The following is a 17,627-nucleotide window of genomic DNA, read 5'->3' as shown; positions in this document are numbered from 1 at the left end:
AAAAGCTGACACAAATGTGAGAAATGCCTGAATGTGAATATACACCCCATCCCACACAGAGATTCATCTGAAGAGAATGGAAACTTTATAGGCTCAATATGTTTTATCATTTCGATTTGGTCCTTCTTTATATGTCCTGTTTCTTTGCATAGATGTTCTATGTCATTGCTAAGATTTTCTACTTTTTCCTTGGTTTCAAGTGTTTTGCAATTGCTTGTTGAAGCATTTTTATGATGGCTGCTTTAAAACCTATGTCAGATAATTCCAACATCTGTGCCTCTTCAGTGCTGGCGTCTGTTGATTGTCTTATTCAAGTTGAGATTTTCCTCATTCTTGGGATGCAGAGTAATTTTTTATTGTATCCTAGACCATCACGGGTATTACGAGACTCTAGATGTTATTTAAATCTGTTATGGCAGGGGAAAGGAGGTACTGCCTCATTACTTCAAGGTGGTGGTGGAAGCCCATATTCCCCTCTTGGTCTCCATTGACACCTTGTGGTGATGGCGGCAAAAGAGATGGGAGAAAGCTCCTCAGTACTGCTAAGCAGGGGTGGAAGTTCAAGTTTCCACTAGGCCTCTGCAGATACCACTCTGGCATAGAAAAAAGAGTGCCTGGTTACTCCTATCCATGTAGCTTCCAGTGACATGGCAGGTGGAACGGGTGGCTTACCATTACTGGAAGATAATTAAAGTTCAGGCTTTCTACCTGGCCTCCTCTGACACCACTCCAGCATGGATGGGGAAGAATGCCTTGTTACCACTGGGTGGGAATGGAGGTCCATGTTCCTCATGGGTCTCCACTTTCACCATGGGGGCTGTCTTCATTACAGCCAGGCAGGAATGAAGGTCCAGGCACCCTTCCTGGCCTTCTCTGACACCACCCTATTATGGGTGTGTTCTGTGGAAAGGCTCTCATTTCAGCTGGGTAAGGCAGAACTCTAGGCCTCCTACTTTGTCTTTCCTGACAGAGGTGGGAGTGGGATTGTGTGTGTGTGTATGTGTGTATTTGTGTGTAGTTGAGTGAAGTAGGGAGGTTATTGTCGAAAAGCCCAAAAAGTCTTCTGTCATTCTGATCTGCACCTTTTCTAGTCCTTTGGCAAGAGAGAACAGGCATTTCTTGGGGCTTGTTTTTTTCGTTTTTTTGTGGGATTTTTTTCTTAGAATTATTTGGTTGCCAGCTTCTTCAACACCCCACTGGGGATACATGAGCTAAAAAGAAATCCCAGGGAACTCACTGCCATGTCGATCCTTGGGTCCCTAGATCCCTAGCTGGTTTGCCTTCTTTTTGCCACCTTTTAGTCTTATGTTTATCTCTAATATTCACTTTTCTCTGAGATTTTGGCCCCTTAATCCAGACTGCCTTAAGAATACCTAAACTCAAACCCAGTAAAACTGGTGAAAGCTCTAAGTAACCACTTTCTGGTGGGCTTCTATGCTGTGCATCAAAAATGGTACCTTCTTGGGCGGGCAAAATGAATCAGTGTATAGGTGTCACTTTAGTACATTTCCCTTCCTTTTGAGATGTTGACCCTTGAAGTCCTAGCTTTCTTGGTAGTTCCTCAGTGCTTTTCAAACAGATTTTTTAAATTTACCAAACATTTTTATTATTTTTATTATTCAATTGAGGGTTGGTAAACTACAAGCTATTTTTCCCATTACCAGAAATGGAACTCTCAGATATGTCCAAAGGGTGTTTATATAGCATTGTACCTGGTATTTTCTTTCTTTGCACCTGCCCTGGGCTAATAAATTAATACTGATGGTGAAGGCCACAGTTAGACAGATTCCATTTGTAAAGTTTACTGGGAAATGAATAAGATGTTTACTAATGGGTTAGTAGGTATTTCCTATGGCTGATATTCAGCTTGTGTGCACTGGTACATCCATACTGGTTACTAAAATATCAATATGTTAATTACTCAATAATTGCTGCCTTCTATACCTCCTTGGGATCCCACTGAACTTTCTAATGATCCAAAATATAAAGGTCTAACAGCTGATCAGGATGCACCTTCAACAGTACTGCTCTGATGTCAAGGCTAGCATCCCACCATTTTTGATGAGGGTCCAGGCTTAGCTGTTGTTAAGTATTTTGAATACCACTCCTACGTACACATGAGCCATGTTTGTTTCTTCTTTTGTTGTAGGGATTAATTCTATTTTCCTCTTGGTTATTTCCATAGAGAATTGTTTGGCATGGCTTTTTCATTTATTTGAATGATATGCAACAATATAATTAGCAAAAATATTCAGAATTGTTTCTGCTAGTGAACTCTATTTTAATTTCTAGTCTATGAATATCTTTACCTTTCATTAACATAATTAAAATCAAACCTAATTGGCAGGTTAAGCCAAATAACTCCTGATAAGGCCAGCCTCACAGCTGAGATAATTTTTTCTTGTTAATCAAAAATGCTATGCTGAACACATGAAAATAAGAACATTATAACACATCTTACAGAAAATAATCGTTGCAAATTCATTAATAGTGGCCATCTTTATTTTTCTATTATTCACAGTAATTACTTCTCAAACTGTGGTCTCAGTGTGTTAGTGCCATTATGCTTCTGTGATAACATGCTCAAGTTTCACAAGAACATATGAGAATTTTGTGTTGTGTTTCCTACCAGCCTTAATCAATATTTCGCTTATTAACTTTCTATAGGGAGATTCAAGGCATTCATTAAGCTAAATTATTTTGCTTTGAACTAAAATACAAGCAGAAGCCTAAGTAATGATTTTGCTAAATTGTAATGCAGTGGCAAAATCTCTGCTCCCTCATATTTTTTCACTCTGAAACTGACCCATTTAGAGGATATTGCATGCAATATTTTAATGCCTTAATTTAAAAAATTTTTTTCTTCATATGCAACTTTGGAAATGGTGCCATGCACTGCAAGTAAAAGGGCAAAGTGCTTATATATACGTATTACTAGTGCCCACTTTTTTTCACTATTGTGAAAAAAAGCCTTGGAGGCTTTTCTTGGACCTACCTCAAGTTCCTGGTTACTAATTGGGTGCAAAGAAATCTCAATATCAAATTTATCCTGTCTAACTAGGACTAAACTTCTTTGTGACTGACATATCTGAAACTACTGTAATGATTGGGTTACTAGATACAGGAAGACTGCCAGCTGGTCGGAATTCATTTCATTGAGCTAATTTAGTCATGCTTCCTACCCCTAAAGAATTAGTGAAAAACAGGTAGTCAGACCAAGTGAACCTGAGAACAGCCCTCTTGTCCGTGGACAATAAAGCAGTTTATGCTTCCTTATAGACGAAACAGTTCATATCAATTTTGTACACATTCTGGTTCACTTTGAGAGGCAGTTTTCAGCTGATATAATGTACACAGAAAATGCAAAATTTATCAGTATCAGGGGGCCTGGGGAGAATGGCAATGGCAGGAATTGACAGACTAAAACCACCTAGCTGTTGGCCATGATTAGAAATGTGAATGTTCCCTTCTAATTGGTCTCTACAAACATATTTTGCTATCAAGATGTAATATGCAATATTACCTTGTCTTTATGGGATCCTATAGATAGATGTATGTTAATATTATTGATTTCTGACAGTAAGTAAAGCTTTATTTATTTTAGAGTGAGGAAATGGAAGCTCAGCCTAATTGGTGACTTGCTCAAGGTAACAAAACACGTAAGTAGAAAAGCCAGGTTCTAACTCTTAGTTCAATGTCCTTTCCATTTGACCACAGTCTGAGTAATACCTGCATATACTCTAATCATGTCTAATAATGCTGTTCCAATAATTAACAAGGAATTTCTAAGTCATTTCAGTATTACATTCATAATTGTTTTAAACTTATTTTTTTTCCTCAGTCCTTTTTACAGAAAAGATGAACTAGACAGAGGTCAAAGAAGGGGCACCCTCTGGTCTAAGCGATCAGGAATTCCCAGGGTATTAATAAGGGATTAGTCTATGAGAATTCCTCCCCAAAGCAAGTGAATCTAGTCCTCCGAATTTAATCTTTAGTAATGTAGGATTTTAATGATATAAAAGTGTTAGAAATAGCTGTGAGAAGAGAATGACCTAAGCAGTGCTGAATGGTCCACTTGAAACACTGAAAATGAGAATGACAAGAATGCTGTTAGCCCTGTCCAAGGGAGACATCATCAGAGGAGCTTAAGTCTCAGATAACTACAAAGACACACCGATGAGTGGAGCAGAAATAATCTTTCACAAGGTTCTGAGATCACTCTCCCCCAACAACTGCTCTAAACTATCTGCTTCTATTTGCTCTGAAACCAGGCTCAAAACATTTTGCTAATACCAACTTGCCATACTAGGTTTTTAGACTAGGAAGAAGGTGCTAAAGGCATGGATAGAAATATCCAAGCATTGTAAAAGGCTTTTCCTGCTCAACAATTTAATACATGTTCATTCAACAAGCACTGATTGAATCACACACCCATGCTCAGCGCTGAGGCATCAAAATAAAATAAAATAAAGATACCATTGCCCTTTACAAGCTTAGAATCTAACTGGCTTTTTGGTGCAAATTACTTTTATGTGATTTTAAAAGGTATGAATCAATTTTTCTCAAGCCCTAAAACCTCCTGTGTGAGTAAATCATAGCGATCCAGGTCGAATAACTGAGGAAAGCTCTGAGAAGTTCAGAGGCGAGAGCAAATCTAGCATCCCACCCTAAATATACTGACATTCAGTCATATCCACATCAACACTGGTATGTCTTCTCAATAATTCACCAAGGGCCATTTCCTTTAGTAGGACATAGTCAGGGGCCTTCAGAAGTTAGCACCGAACAGAGAGTCTACCACAAGGAAGGAGCATCTTACTACCCGTCCTGGGCACGCCTTACTGACTCTCTCTTTAGTGCCCTAAAATAGACATGAACCAATTAGTTTTGTTCATTAGTTTCAGCTAACACTGGCTGAAACTGTCTGAAGTTTCCTTCCTCAATATTACAGAAGAACAAAGGAGAAATAAGAATATTAAACATTCAAAGTTTTTTATTCTTACCATTTTCCTTGGAGAATATTTTATTTTATTTTTCATTTTTGTTGTCATTTTGTTATTTTCAGCTTTTCTTCTCTCTGTTTTTTAAAAATTTTTTTATTGAATTATAGGTGATACACACAGACAAGCTGATTAGGAAAAGCTTTCTGACTGTGTCAGAGCCAGTTGGCCTGTGGGGTTTGAAAGTCCTATCCCCTTCTATATGGGGTTCCCTGAAAAAGGGGTGACTACTTAGACCCCAAGAACTAAAGTAACTCCACCACCAAGGAAGCCCAACGTCCCCTTCCTAACACCAGCTGGCCTCCACACGTAAGCTTCAGAAAGTTGTCCCCACCCAGAGTTTTTAACAAAAGACACAATTTCCATTCCAATTTCTAGCTGGAGGTCTGACTAATCATTGATACCAGGAAGAAATCCCTGATCAAGATGAACTTTCCTCAGGGCAGAAGCAACCAAAACCCGTATCTTACAACAGCACTGGAACCACACAGCCCTGGTGTGGGAAGAGCTACACATGGGAACTTATCCCCTCACTCATTCCTGTTGACCATTTCCCTTTTCCACAAAGGCATGGTAGGGAAGGAAAAGGCAACTGGTTGTTAGAAAGACTAAATAAAGGAGGAGAACAAAAGTGCTTGAGTTTGCTGGACATCCCAAGGTACTGGGGTAAAAAGAATCTTCATCATGAATTAACTGTTCTTCCAGCTTCCTGTTGCTCTTGCTAAACGAGAATGTGGCAATGTCATGAGATGGATTTAGTCTGGGAAGGGGCGAAGAATGAGGCCCATGGCACTACTTTTAACCTTGACAACAATGAATTTTTTTCTGGATTCTCCTTATTATGTTCAGACTCAATGAACCTGTGTGCCAATCCAAACACATGCAGCCCTCAAATTCTTTTTTCTAGACTTTTTCTAGTGCTTTAGTGTGAAATTAAAAGCAATGATCGAAATTTGGTGGCTGCAGGGGCACTTCTGCTAAAGATTTTGTTTGAATCCTTTGGTTAGGAAAGGAAGGAAACTTACAAATCTCATGTATTTACTGTTTAGCTTCTTTATGTCATACACCACAGACAATAACCAAAATAAACTGGTGATGATACCTGAAAATTTTTGCATAGGTTTATCTTACTAGACTGTCTGAAAGTGAAAAGAAAGGAAACAAAGCAAAAATATTTATACTGGCAATAAAAGTATGAGAAAACTAAAGAATTAGAAGTTATTGATGAATTGGTGAAGCACACTTAAAAAGTATGGATATAAAAAAATAAAAATAAGGATATAAAGGATACAGTAGCACTATGTAAAACTCTGATAAATGTGTATTGAGAAAAAATAATACTTTAAACTTTCTAGGAAAAACAATGTTCTATTTATTTATACTGTACTTCTAAAAAATACGGTATATACCTTTTTCTCTTGTTTTTCTGGAAATATTTTTTTTCTAAATGTGAAAGTAATATTGTAAATATTTAGAAAAAAATACTGAATAAAATAAAAAAGTTAAAAATTACCCATAATCTTGCCACCCAGAAAGAGTTGTTATCTTTAACATCATAACATTATTATTGATATTTTGATGTATTTCCTTCTTCTAGACTTTTTTGGGGAAGGCATAAACATTATACCAATTATACAAAAGCTTGAATATTACATACAATCTAAAAATTGAGTTTTAGACAAATAACAAGCTCTAACACCTTGACAGGAAAGAAGATTAAAATAAAAGACATAACTACCATTTGATGTTAAAAAGTCAGCTAAGGAAGCTAAGGAAGTAGTCTTGCCTGCGAAGCTGGTAGACTTGCTAATTCAGTGGTAGGGAAACAATTGCTAACTCGTTACTGTACGTTCCGCATTACTGTACGTTCCACTTGGGCCACATTAGCCCTGAAATTTTAAAGAATTCCATTCATTCTCAGAAAACATTTATTCTTTCTGTTTTGGTCTGAACTCACACATCTACTGGTATGCCAAAGCCTCAACCCATGCTGTAACTCAACACTCCACTATAGTACATATATGTGTATATATATACACACAAATATATGTGTGTATAAGTATATATGTTATGTAATATGTCTATGTACATGTACTACACATATGTGCATAGGTATATGTATATGTGTGTATGTATATATATATATGTATATATATATATGTATGTATATATATATATATATATATACATACATATATATATATATATATATATATATATATACCCTGTACCAGAAACCAGAACATTTTATTAGAGTATGTTTCTTAGTCCTGGCTCATCCCTAGTGCTGGTGGACAACTGAAGCATTTTTCCTGAGCCTGAAGATTCGATTGTTATGTAAGTTTTATTATGATAACATGGCTATCATTGTATTAAAGGAGTAAAGGTTATCAATTCTGATGATGTCCTTTTAATTCCAAGGGAGTGTAAGATGAAATGTATTGTCAGAAGCCCAAGGCTAAAAATATGCAGTCAGAAAGCCTTGAGAATAACTATCTTGGGTATATATAAACAACACTGCTACATTATGTGCATAACTAAAGAGAAACAGCTAGCTGATACCACTTCAAGGAGAAGGAGACTATAACTGTACATGGAGAAGAAAAACTGAGATGAGCTCTCTTCAAAAGACCATGTGACACCAAAAATAAGTAGCAAAGTCTTTAACATGAGGAACCCAATGCCCAAAGAATGCAGCAAGATAAAATCAGTGATGTTGTACTTTCCTTTTTCTTGTGGTGAACTTCATCCTCGGAAATATTTCCCTTCTTCCATTTCGAAGATTTATAATGTAATCCGTTATGCTTTAATGAACTTCAAACTGTTTCCCCAAAATGTTTAAAACTTTTCTATGTTGGTGTTTTTAAATTTTTTAAAGACAAGAAAATTTAAAAAAAATAGAAAAGAAAAGAAAAAACCCACACTAGGAACTCCAAGTCCTGCCAATTTTTCCTTCCTGCCAAGTCCTATTAGTATAAATGAAGGGTTTATTTTAAGAAATGCCTGATAAATTACTCTACACAATCAGTAATGAGGGTACTGTCAGCAAAGGAGAATCATTTCCAAAATTTTCCTTGGCATTAAGGAGCTAGAGCCTTCTAAGCTCAAACTGGGTTATGTGGCCCCAGCCCCTGTGGACTCCATAAATCTCTCCCTTCTCCTCAGAGGATAGAGGAGTGGGCTGATATGTGTAACTACCGAGGTTTCTCTGTGTCAGCTTATGGTTTCTGAAAACTGCAACGAAACACGGTCATTTTCAAACTTTCCCCGTCAACAGTTTCTACCACTCTTCAGTGTTCCTTTTCTTCTTGGGCTTTGCCCCAGAGGAAAATATTAAAGACCTTAGGTTTTTATAGTAAAATGAAAAATACAGGCCAGGATGAAACAGAAAACAGCATGATGTAAAAAGGAAAGGGGCAAAGAGCTTCATATTTCTTTTAGGCCATAAACATTCACTCGGTGCCCAGTTCATACCTGATGTGACTTCAGAGAAATACAAGGGTAGTGATGTAGAGACCACAAGGCACTACTCAAACGTAAGAGCAAAGGAGGGCAACAAAGGACCACTTCTTTTGGAAAAAGGAAGAAAGAAAAATGCATCAGTTAAAGAATCTGTGGATAATGAAAACCACGATGGTTACCAGTCAACAATGGGGGTCGAGAATCATCTTCATGGCGTCTCCGCAGCCCCCCACCATGGCTCTCTGCTCCTCTTTACTCAACCAGAGTGTGAAACCCATTGTATTTTTATTAATGAAAACCCTGAACCGAGAGATCAGAAATAAGAGACATGCAGTGGTATCCTCTATCCCTAAACACTAATGGAAAACTCCCTTGTCTTAAAGTTTTATTTTTCTAAAGGGAGAAATAGGTGGATGTTCTTTTTGATTAATTATGGCAGCAAACCCCTACAAAGCTGTTGGGGGATGAGGAGTTTAAAGTTTGGAGTCTGTTATCTGTAAAGCTTTTTTGTGCTCTTTAGAGGAATAGCATTATAAAAGTTAATGTGCAAATGAAATAAACAAATACCTCCAGGCCTTGCCCACCCATGAGCAATGCAGAATGGTCCCCCTCAGTTTTCCTTGGCCCACTTATAAATCCCCCAGTGATGGGCTTCCAGTACTTTTGCTGTAAGACTATTTTCCAGCCACCGACTAAAAGACTTCCACTTACTCTTAGCAGCATCTGTATAATGTTTGTGGTGACCCTGCATCAAAATCTTGTTAGGCCTCCAAGTAGGAGACCAAAGTGTTTCACACAATTTATACTACTCATATTTTGTATTTAATATGTTTAAACACTAGGATCGGAGTTCAGCGTTTAATGCAATGCAGTCTGTACACAAGCTGACTAAATTACAGATGAACAGAGGAGATGCTGCATACTTCCTCCAATCTTATAGCAAGAGGAAAGATACCAGCTCTTCTTAGGAAATATTTATAAGTTCCAAGCATTCTTAGCATCATTAATTGCAAACCTCACAATGGTCCTTAGAGGTCATTGAGAGGAACTGATTCCCATTTTGCAGATGAGGAAACTGAGACCTGGAAAGAGGTTGGGTGACTTTTTCAAAGGTAAGGTCAGAAACAGAGACAGAACAAGCAGGACGCAGCAGGATCTCAGACCCCTGAGCCATCCCGCCTGATCTGTTTCTCCAAGGATCCTGCTCACAGGCTCACAGCGTTACTTACCTCCTCTTCTCAAGGTAGGGGTGGGAGTATTGGTCAATGTCCATGTTAACATTTCTTAGGAGGCTGGAAGGAGGCCAAAGGGGCTGGATAAATGGCCTGTAGTCATGGCTTGACTTGTACTTGGTAAAAGCCATCCAGAAAATAACAGTGGAGTGGAAAATCTCCTCCTTAACCAAGACTCTCAGCCTCATCTTACCTACCACAGAAACATGTTCCTACAAAAAAAGAAAACTTACTTCTCAGGTCTGATCCCTAGTTGCTACTAACATCATGTATCGTTAATTAGAAAGGTCAGGGTAAGAAAAGCATAAGCTTTTTACCAAGCAGGTCCACAATATTAATTAATATTCCTCAGCCTCCAAGCCTACGATCCACTGATTATTTTCTGATCTTTGACAGAGTGTACAGCAGAATGTAGAGTCCTTTCTTTGTAGTCCCCCCTTACCTTTGGGTGACAGAGGGCATTCCTAGATCATTAAATTATGAGATAAGCCAATGGCAATACTTACAGGAAAAATGAGTGCTTCTGAAAGGATTCTATCTCAGCCAGAGGAAAAACATAGTGAAGATGGATGTAAATTTCACATGGTCTAAATTTCTAAACGTAACTTTAAACCTACTGTCAACCCTCTGGAGCCAGCTTTGGAAGCGGCTGGCTCCTGTACTGTTACACTCTTCCCCAGGCAAATCCAATTGATTCTTACGATTCTAATTCTGGCCTTGGTCATTCTATCCTCATACCTGTAAGGGCGCTGGGAGCACTGGTATCCTGAAGAGGCTGCAGAGGCAGCTATGATGTGTATGGTCTGATTCTGCAACCTCTGGCCATAGCTGATTAAACCAATAGAGCCCTGACTCAAGGGGAGCTAAGGGGTCTCCGTCTGTGTGACATTATGATCAGTGGGTCGGCTTGGAAAAGATAAGTGGTCTAAAGTCCTCTCTGTGGAATCAGAGGTGGGAAACTAAGCCTTGCAACTAACAGGTAGTGGTAGGCGGAGCTGGGGTGGCCATCTGCTGGATTTATGAGTGGAGAGTGACTACGGATGCACAGAGGAAGCCAGGTGGGAAAGGGAGAGGAGGGTGAGGGCATGATGATTCAGAGAGACAGAGATGCCAGGGTGCTACAGCTCAGCTTCTGCCCTTGCTGAAGCTGGTCATTCAGCTTCTCCCACGCACAAACTTTCAATAAATCCTGCTTCCCGTGAGGCAACTTAAGTGCGTGTCTGTTTCTTGTAACCAAAAGAGCCTTGAGAAGAACAAAGGCCCCCAAGGAAATGATTAAAGACCTTATGGGATAGTCCAACCTTTGCATCCAGCAACAGGCACACACAGCTCTCCCCAGGCCCAGGGCAACGTCGGGACTCCTGGAAGAGGGCGCCCCCTAGTGCAGCTCCTGGTTGCTTAGACTACTTCAAGCCACTTGGTCATTCTTCCTCTCAAGTTAACAAGAAGTGTCACTGAAATGTAATACTACTCATACTTAGATTAAAAGATGACAAACACAAAGCCAATGGATACGAAAAGAAATCCCACCAAGGAGACACAGATAGGGATATAGCTATTAGTTTTGGATCTGATGTCTTTTTACTCTAAGACTTAACAAGAATGTTAAGGGGTTAATTTTACCACTTCCTAAGGAGTACTCCTGATGTTCGTGGAAAAGGTAACGGCGCCCCATCTGATGCACACTTCCATATGTGCCTTTGTGTTCAAGCTCAGGAGAAAAAAAAAAATAAGTAGGACCAATCCCTAGAGATGAATATCTGGGTCCAGGCACAAGGATATGAGATCTGTGAGTGTTTGGTGAGCGTGAATCCAAGCAACCTGTCCCGATGAAGTGTAACAAAAAGCCATCTACAGTGGAAAAGCAAATACTTCCTTATCCTTGCCTCTGCTAGTGAGATTTTTAACTCAAAACTTCATTTCTTCACAAGGTATTTTCCACAGATGAGCTCCCCATGACACCCTTCAAGAACTTTTAAGAACTTTAGGGCCTTCTCAGTGGATTTCTACTCTACTACAAAGTATCTTTTCATTAAGGTTTCGGAGTGCTCCCTGAGGAGGAAAATCTGTTTACCTTGGTGTTTATTACACAGAGCATGGTTCCACGAATGGCAAATGGATTTTACCCTGCATGCCAACTCCAAATGATTGTTTGAGCCCTGTGCAAAGAAAGGTTCTTTAAAGCCAAATGGCCCCTATGTTTGGTAAGAAAGAACCCAGGATCGATTAGCAATGTCCGGCACAGGCATGGGATGGAAAAGAGCCAGCGTGCTAGAAACTGATCACCTTTAGTTTACACCTTACATGTATCGGCAAGTGTTTGATTTAGCACACTGCATTTTCGAGCTGAGCCCAAAACTTTTCTGCTTCGACTTTCCCTTCCAGATAGAGGTGCTGACATTCAAAACTAAAATAATATACAGAAAATAACATTGATATGAAATGTTGCCTCTAAGTTCTGAAAAAGTAACAGTAACCAATTAATAACTGGAAACTTCCAGAAGAATATGAAAACTCAAATCCAAGAAGATTTTTCTCATGATTTGAAAGAATCATATGCCAGTTAAAGAGAAATAACCATAAAAATGAGAAAAATAAAAAGTAATGATGTAATAAACTTGGGCTTAAGTCCTAAAAAAACTCAAAAATTCTCTCACTCCAAGGCTAAGTTCTCCCTTCAGAAAAAAAAAGTGTTTTTTTTTAGTTTTTTCCTTATTTTGATAATTGAGAAACTGAGGCATAGTGAAAAGGAAAAACTGATTCAAAGGCCCTGATGTGAATCAGTAGCAGATTCTGGGCATAGAATATAAGACCTGGATTCCACGGCTGACTTTGACAGAACAGGATGAAGGCAACCGCTGGGCACCTCCTTGAAAACTGCAATATGGCCCGGCAGGAGACTGGCAAAGGTTCATGGTGGGCGGGGCTCAGGTGAGTGGTCAGGAAATTACTGGTCTGAAGGACAGTATATCTCAACTGAATAGAGTCTTCAGAACAGAAACTTTAGAACCAGGAAAAGAAGTGCAGTAACAATTCCAGAAGCTGAACCATTTCTGAAAGTCTCATCTGTGTTCAAAATATGTATCAAGCACCTCCCTCTGACATTATATGATGACTTGATTCTATGTTGCTGCTTCTTTAAAGGAACTGGGAAGACTGCACCTATACTGGCTTATTTATACTTTCATGAGACGGGATAAAGTACAGAGATAATCCACTTACTTTACACTTAAGCCGGACACAGTTTAATATCTTCGGCTTGCCCTCGGAAGGGATAAAGTGCATCTGTCTAAATTCAGACCAGATTCTCCCCACTGGAAAAGGAAAGCAAAAGGTTGGTACAGTGCAGTGATTACAGAATCAGACTCACTTCAGTTGGAATACTGGTCCTGCACCTCACCAGCTGTGTGACCTTAAACATATCCTTAATCTGAACCCTGGTTTCCGAATCCCTAAAGCAAAGAAAATAGTATCTACCTTGCAAGATGAAAGAATATTTTTTAAATAGTGTATGTTAAGCATCTGATCCAGTGTCTGACAGAGAGTACTCAATGCATAGTAACTATTAGCATAGAGATGTAACTCTTAGTATTGTCAACTGAGAATGCTTGTGGATGTTCGCTTTTCAGGAAGAGAAACTGGGACTCCATGTCCTGCCAAAGCCTTCAGGTATAAGTCAGTGGTTACACCTACTTGTAAGTCAGGTATGTAATTGGACCAAGGACACCCCACTCATTATGAGCACAGCTCATTAGAATGTGCTGGCCCTTAAGACCACCTCCTTTTAGTACAAGTTACATTAATGGTTATTGATGGTAAAGTAGGTTATTTTCAAAACCTTCAGAGGTATTCAGGCAACTCTTATAGCTATTAAATAAATGTTTTTGGGTTTTTTTTCTGTTTGCTTTTGCTATCTCTTCCTTGCAGAAACAAACCCCAGTAATACCACAGTTGAAATTGCATGGTATGGGACTTCCCTGGTGGCTCAGTGGTTAAGAATCCACCCGCCAATGCAGGAGACACGGGTTCGAGCCCTGGTCCAGAAAGATCCCACATGCCACGGAGCAACTAAGCCTGTGCGCCACAACTACAGAGCCTGCGCTCTAGAGCCCACAAGCCACAACTACTAAGCCCGAGTGCCACAACTACTAAAGCCTGTGCGCCTGGAGCCCATGCTCCGCAACAAGAGAAGCCACCACAATGAGAAGGCCATGCACTGCAATGAAGAGTAGCCCCTGCTCACCACAACTAGAGAAAGCCTGTGCACAGCAGTGAAGACCCAACAGAGCCAAAAATAAAATTAATTAATTAATTAATTTTAAAAAAAGAAATTGCATGGTATGGCAAGCTGTTACCAAAAATAAGTATCAAATTGTGAAATATGTGAAATACGCATTTTCCCAAAGCAAGCATTTGGTCCATTTGAAGCACCAAATTGTCTTGCAATTTAAAAGCTGTGAACCATTTTATTTAACTTTTCCTCCCTTCTTTCCTGAATGTTACTAACAGGAGAACACTAATGACCACGAAAATTCAAGATACTTAACATCTTGAGGATCAGGACAAATTTGTGTTTTTTGCCAAAATGCCTTAGTTGTTATATTTCACAATTGCAGTATTTGGGGTAATTGAAAGTATGAAATTTGTAGGAAAAACCAACATAAAATCAAAACCCAGAAGTCTTTTCAAGGTTTTATAATCTGTATTCAAATACCATCAACACCAGAAATAATTGTTAGGAAATTTAATTGCATTTGGGCAAGACAGTGTCTTTGACCTACAGGTTCTATGTGAGCATCTAAAAAACCAAACTGTACCAAAAATCCACATGATCAGCTGTCTCCCCATCTCTATAATGAGATGAGAAAATGCCAAATTAATTTCCTGGAACAACTGGCATCTGGGAAACTTTTAGGGTTAATGTTTAACATCTATTCCTAAAAGGCAACACACACACACACACACACACACACACACACACATATACACACAGATATATATTAAATAATCTATATAGTATTTGTGAATCATCTTAACTTCATATAATACTTATAATATATATAAATATGATATTTATAATATGTAATATATTGTTGTACTTATTGAGCTCTCTTTTATATAAATTAGAGCAAATCTTTCAGTTTTTGTTTTGCCTGCTACTTTTGAAGGCATTCTTTTGGCAACAATAATGTTTGGGCATTCACTAGATAATTTAAATCTACTTTATAGAACTCCTTATCACCCCTGTGACTTGTGGAAGGATTGTTTTGTAACCTTTGATAAAAGGGAAGGAAGACTGATTTCCAAAACTCTGAAATAATCACAAACTTTACACAATTTTGGTGAGTCTTAAATTAGGGGAAAAAAAAAAAACCCAAGTGTAACAAAAGAAAGATTTCGTTTCCCAGATGAATTAGGCAGTATTGTGGAATCCTAAAATCTAATGTAGTACATTTGCCCTCACTAAAAGTTGTTCAACACATTTCTGTACAAAACAGATTTATAGCATCCATTTTCACTCTGATTTCCTGTTTCTCTGTCCATCCACCAAGCAAGTATTTGGAAGACTACAATGGCTATGTGGAGTGTTTTAAGAGTTGACCTAGGAAGTGAGCACCCCTCTGGGAGCAATTTGATTGGTTAATAGTAGTTCTGAGCCCCATATGTGAATCTTTATGACCGCACAGCTTCAGGAATGAATTACTTGACCTCAACTTTCTCCATAGGGGTGCACACCTTAATTTTCCACACTAATTTTCAAATGGAATTACAAAAACACTTTACTTATCTAGAGGTCAACTATTCTACAAACTTAACTACCTGGAACACAGACAAAAAGCAAGGAAAAAAGTCTCTGCGCAGCCAAAAGTGATGTCATAAAAACCCACAGATTTTCCCCATCATAGTTTCATTTACCTGGATTTTATTTACAGTTCTGATCACTATACTGAAGTTGTTTTTGAACCTGCAGCAGATAGGAAGAAACAATTCATGAGGGCAAAAGAGGGACTGTTTGAAGCATTAAAGTAAGAACAATATGCTAATTTTAAAAAGCACTAATTTAAGATTATAGCAAAAGGACAAACAACCACATATGCCTCCTAAGTCTATGAAGACATCACTTATTTAAAACATAATAATTAGCATTCTTAATGATTATAAAAACAGAAAATTTTTCATTTTATTCAAACCACATTAATTAAGAAAGCCAAGCAAGCATTTAGTCATTTTATAAAATTTCATCGAATAAGAAAAACACTTCAAAAGGATTATCAAAAAGGATAAGCTCTGGTGATTTATCTATCGTCCATCGATTGATAAATCTATACAGGATATTCACCTCTGTACAATAACTCATTCCCTCGGGGGGGGGAAAAGATTTTTAAAGGCCAAAAGCTAAATTAATTACAGTAGATCGAATTACTGAATTTGGAAAAAGCATATCTATCCAGTGCTGGATGATCTAATAGTAATTTAAAGAAATGTTTTTTGTGAACTCAAACATGGAAATCTTTTTTTTAAACCAGAAGCACGTTTTCCTCCGAAGAATAAAGGCTTTTATCTACAAACCACAGGAACTTGAAACAATCTGCAAGGCTTGAGTATGGGCTAATACTCAGCAGGTGGTAACAGGAAAATCCGAACCACAGCCAGAAACTGAGCTTTCAGGAAGAGTAAGTTGCCCTCTTCCCTAGTCTTACATGCTTTTGGTGTGGAAAGGGAGGAAGAAGGGAGAAGTGAGGGGACCGACATCGTGCTGAGGATGGAGAAGCAGGCTATGTACGGCCGACTCCAGGGAGTGAAATGAGCACTACTAATAATCATGCTGAGACAACAGGCGTACATTGAGACAGTCCCAGGCAAACTAGAACATATGGTCACCCTAATTTTAAGGAGCAAGTTGAAAAATACTCTGCTAATTAACTGTACTCTAACAATTCTTGAGGTAGGGGATCGTGGAAACATATGAACAGGTAATTGACAAAAGAATTCCATAGAATACCCTAAAAAATGGTCTCCCGGATTCTTATGGTCATTCAGTCATTCCCTCAGTTAACCTCAGTTGATAGCTACTGTAACACATTACCATTTTCAATAAAATCTCTCTTCCCTACTAGATTACAAGTTGTTTCTTTCTTTCTTTTTTGCAGTACGCGGGCCTCTCTGTTATGGCCTCTCCCGCTGCGGAGCACAGGCTCCGGACTCGCAGGCTCAGCGGCCAGGGCTCACGGGCCCAGCCGCTCCGCAGCATGTGGGATCCTCCCGGACCGGGGCACGAACCCCCGTCTCCTGCATCGTCAGGTGGACTCTCAACCACTGCGCCACCAGGGAGGCCCACTAGATTACAAGTTTTTAAGAGCAAGTATCATGTCTTTTTTTTTTTATTACATTGACTTTCAAGTCTGGTGTATTTTATTTCTTCAGTAGATGATAAATATCTGTTAATGATCAAAAGAGTATCCTTAAGAAAAATGAAGACCTATATACTGAGGACAATAATGACACTTCTACTGTCCCATCTAATCTTAATCTTACTAGGGTCAAACTAGTTGTTTGAGCTGAAAGAGTGCTACAGGATTCTAGATTTCTCCAGACCATAGTACCTTTCTAGTATTTATGATCTCATGACACTGTTAAAGCACATTTCAGAAAAGAGGGATATCAGAAGAAAGATCGCTAGAAACAAAATTATGTATTTTTATCACTCAACAGATTTTTACTCAATAAATTTATCAGTCTACCTCTTAACTGGATAGTGTTACAGTTACCTACATAATTTGGTTACATTAATACAGATTAGGGTCCACATGCAATCTGCTGCATTTTAATGGATTAAACTGACATAAACTTCCCTTGATCACATTTTTTTCTAAACTATCTTTACAGGGAAAAGTGAGTGGGAATGTAAAGGAAATCTAAGTATAGTATCACC

The 17,627-nt window shown here is 38.6% G+C and overlaps 1 protein-coding gene across 3 annotated transcripts in view; it reads right to left on the bottom strand.

Moving 5' to 3' along the window:
• SUGCT (succinyl-CoA:glutarate-CoA transferase) overlaps positions 1–17,627 on the bottom strand; it is a 720,769-nt gene that overhangs the window by 109,274 nt on the left and 593,868 nt on the right. Inside the window, exon 14 of one of the 3 annotated variants that reach the window (XM_082631910.1) lies at positions 15,610–15,659. The exons of the other annotated variants lie outside the window; for them this stretch is intronic. Within the exon in view, the coding sequence (XP_082488036.1) occupies positions 15,637–15,659 (23 nt within the window). The 3' untranslated portion in view covers positions 15,610–15,636. Of the gene's footprint in view, positions 1–15,609; positions 15,660–17,627 lie in introns of those variants that run through there. 3 annotated transcript variants of the gene reach the window in all.

The sequence above is a fragment of the Mesoplodon mirus genome (assembly GCF_964341445.2).
Source record: "Mesoplodon mirus genome assembly, chromosome: 9".
NCBI classification, from domain to species: domain Eukaryota; kingdom Metazoa; phylum Chordata; class Mammalia; order Artiodactyla; family Ziphiidae; genus Mesoplodon; species Mesoplodon mirus.
This window is presented reverse-complemented; position numbering and strand designations above follow the sequence as displayed.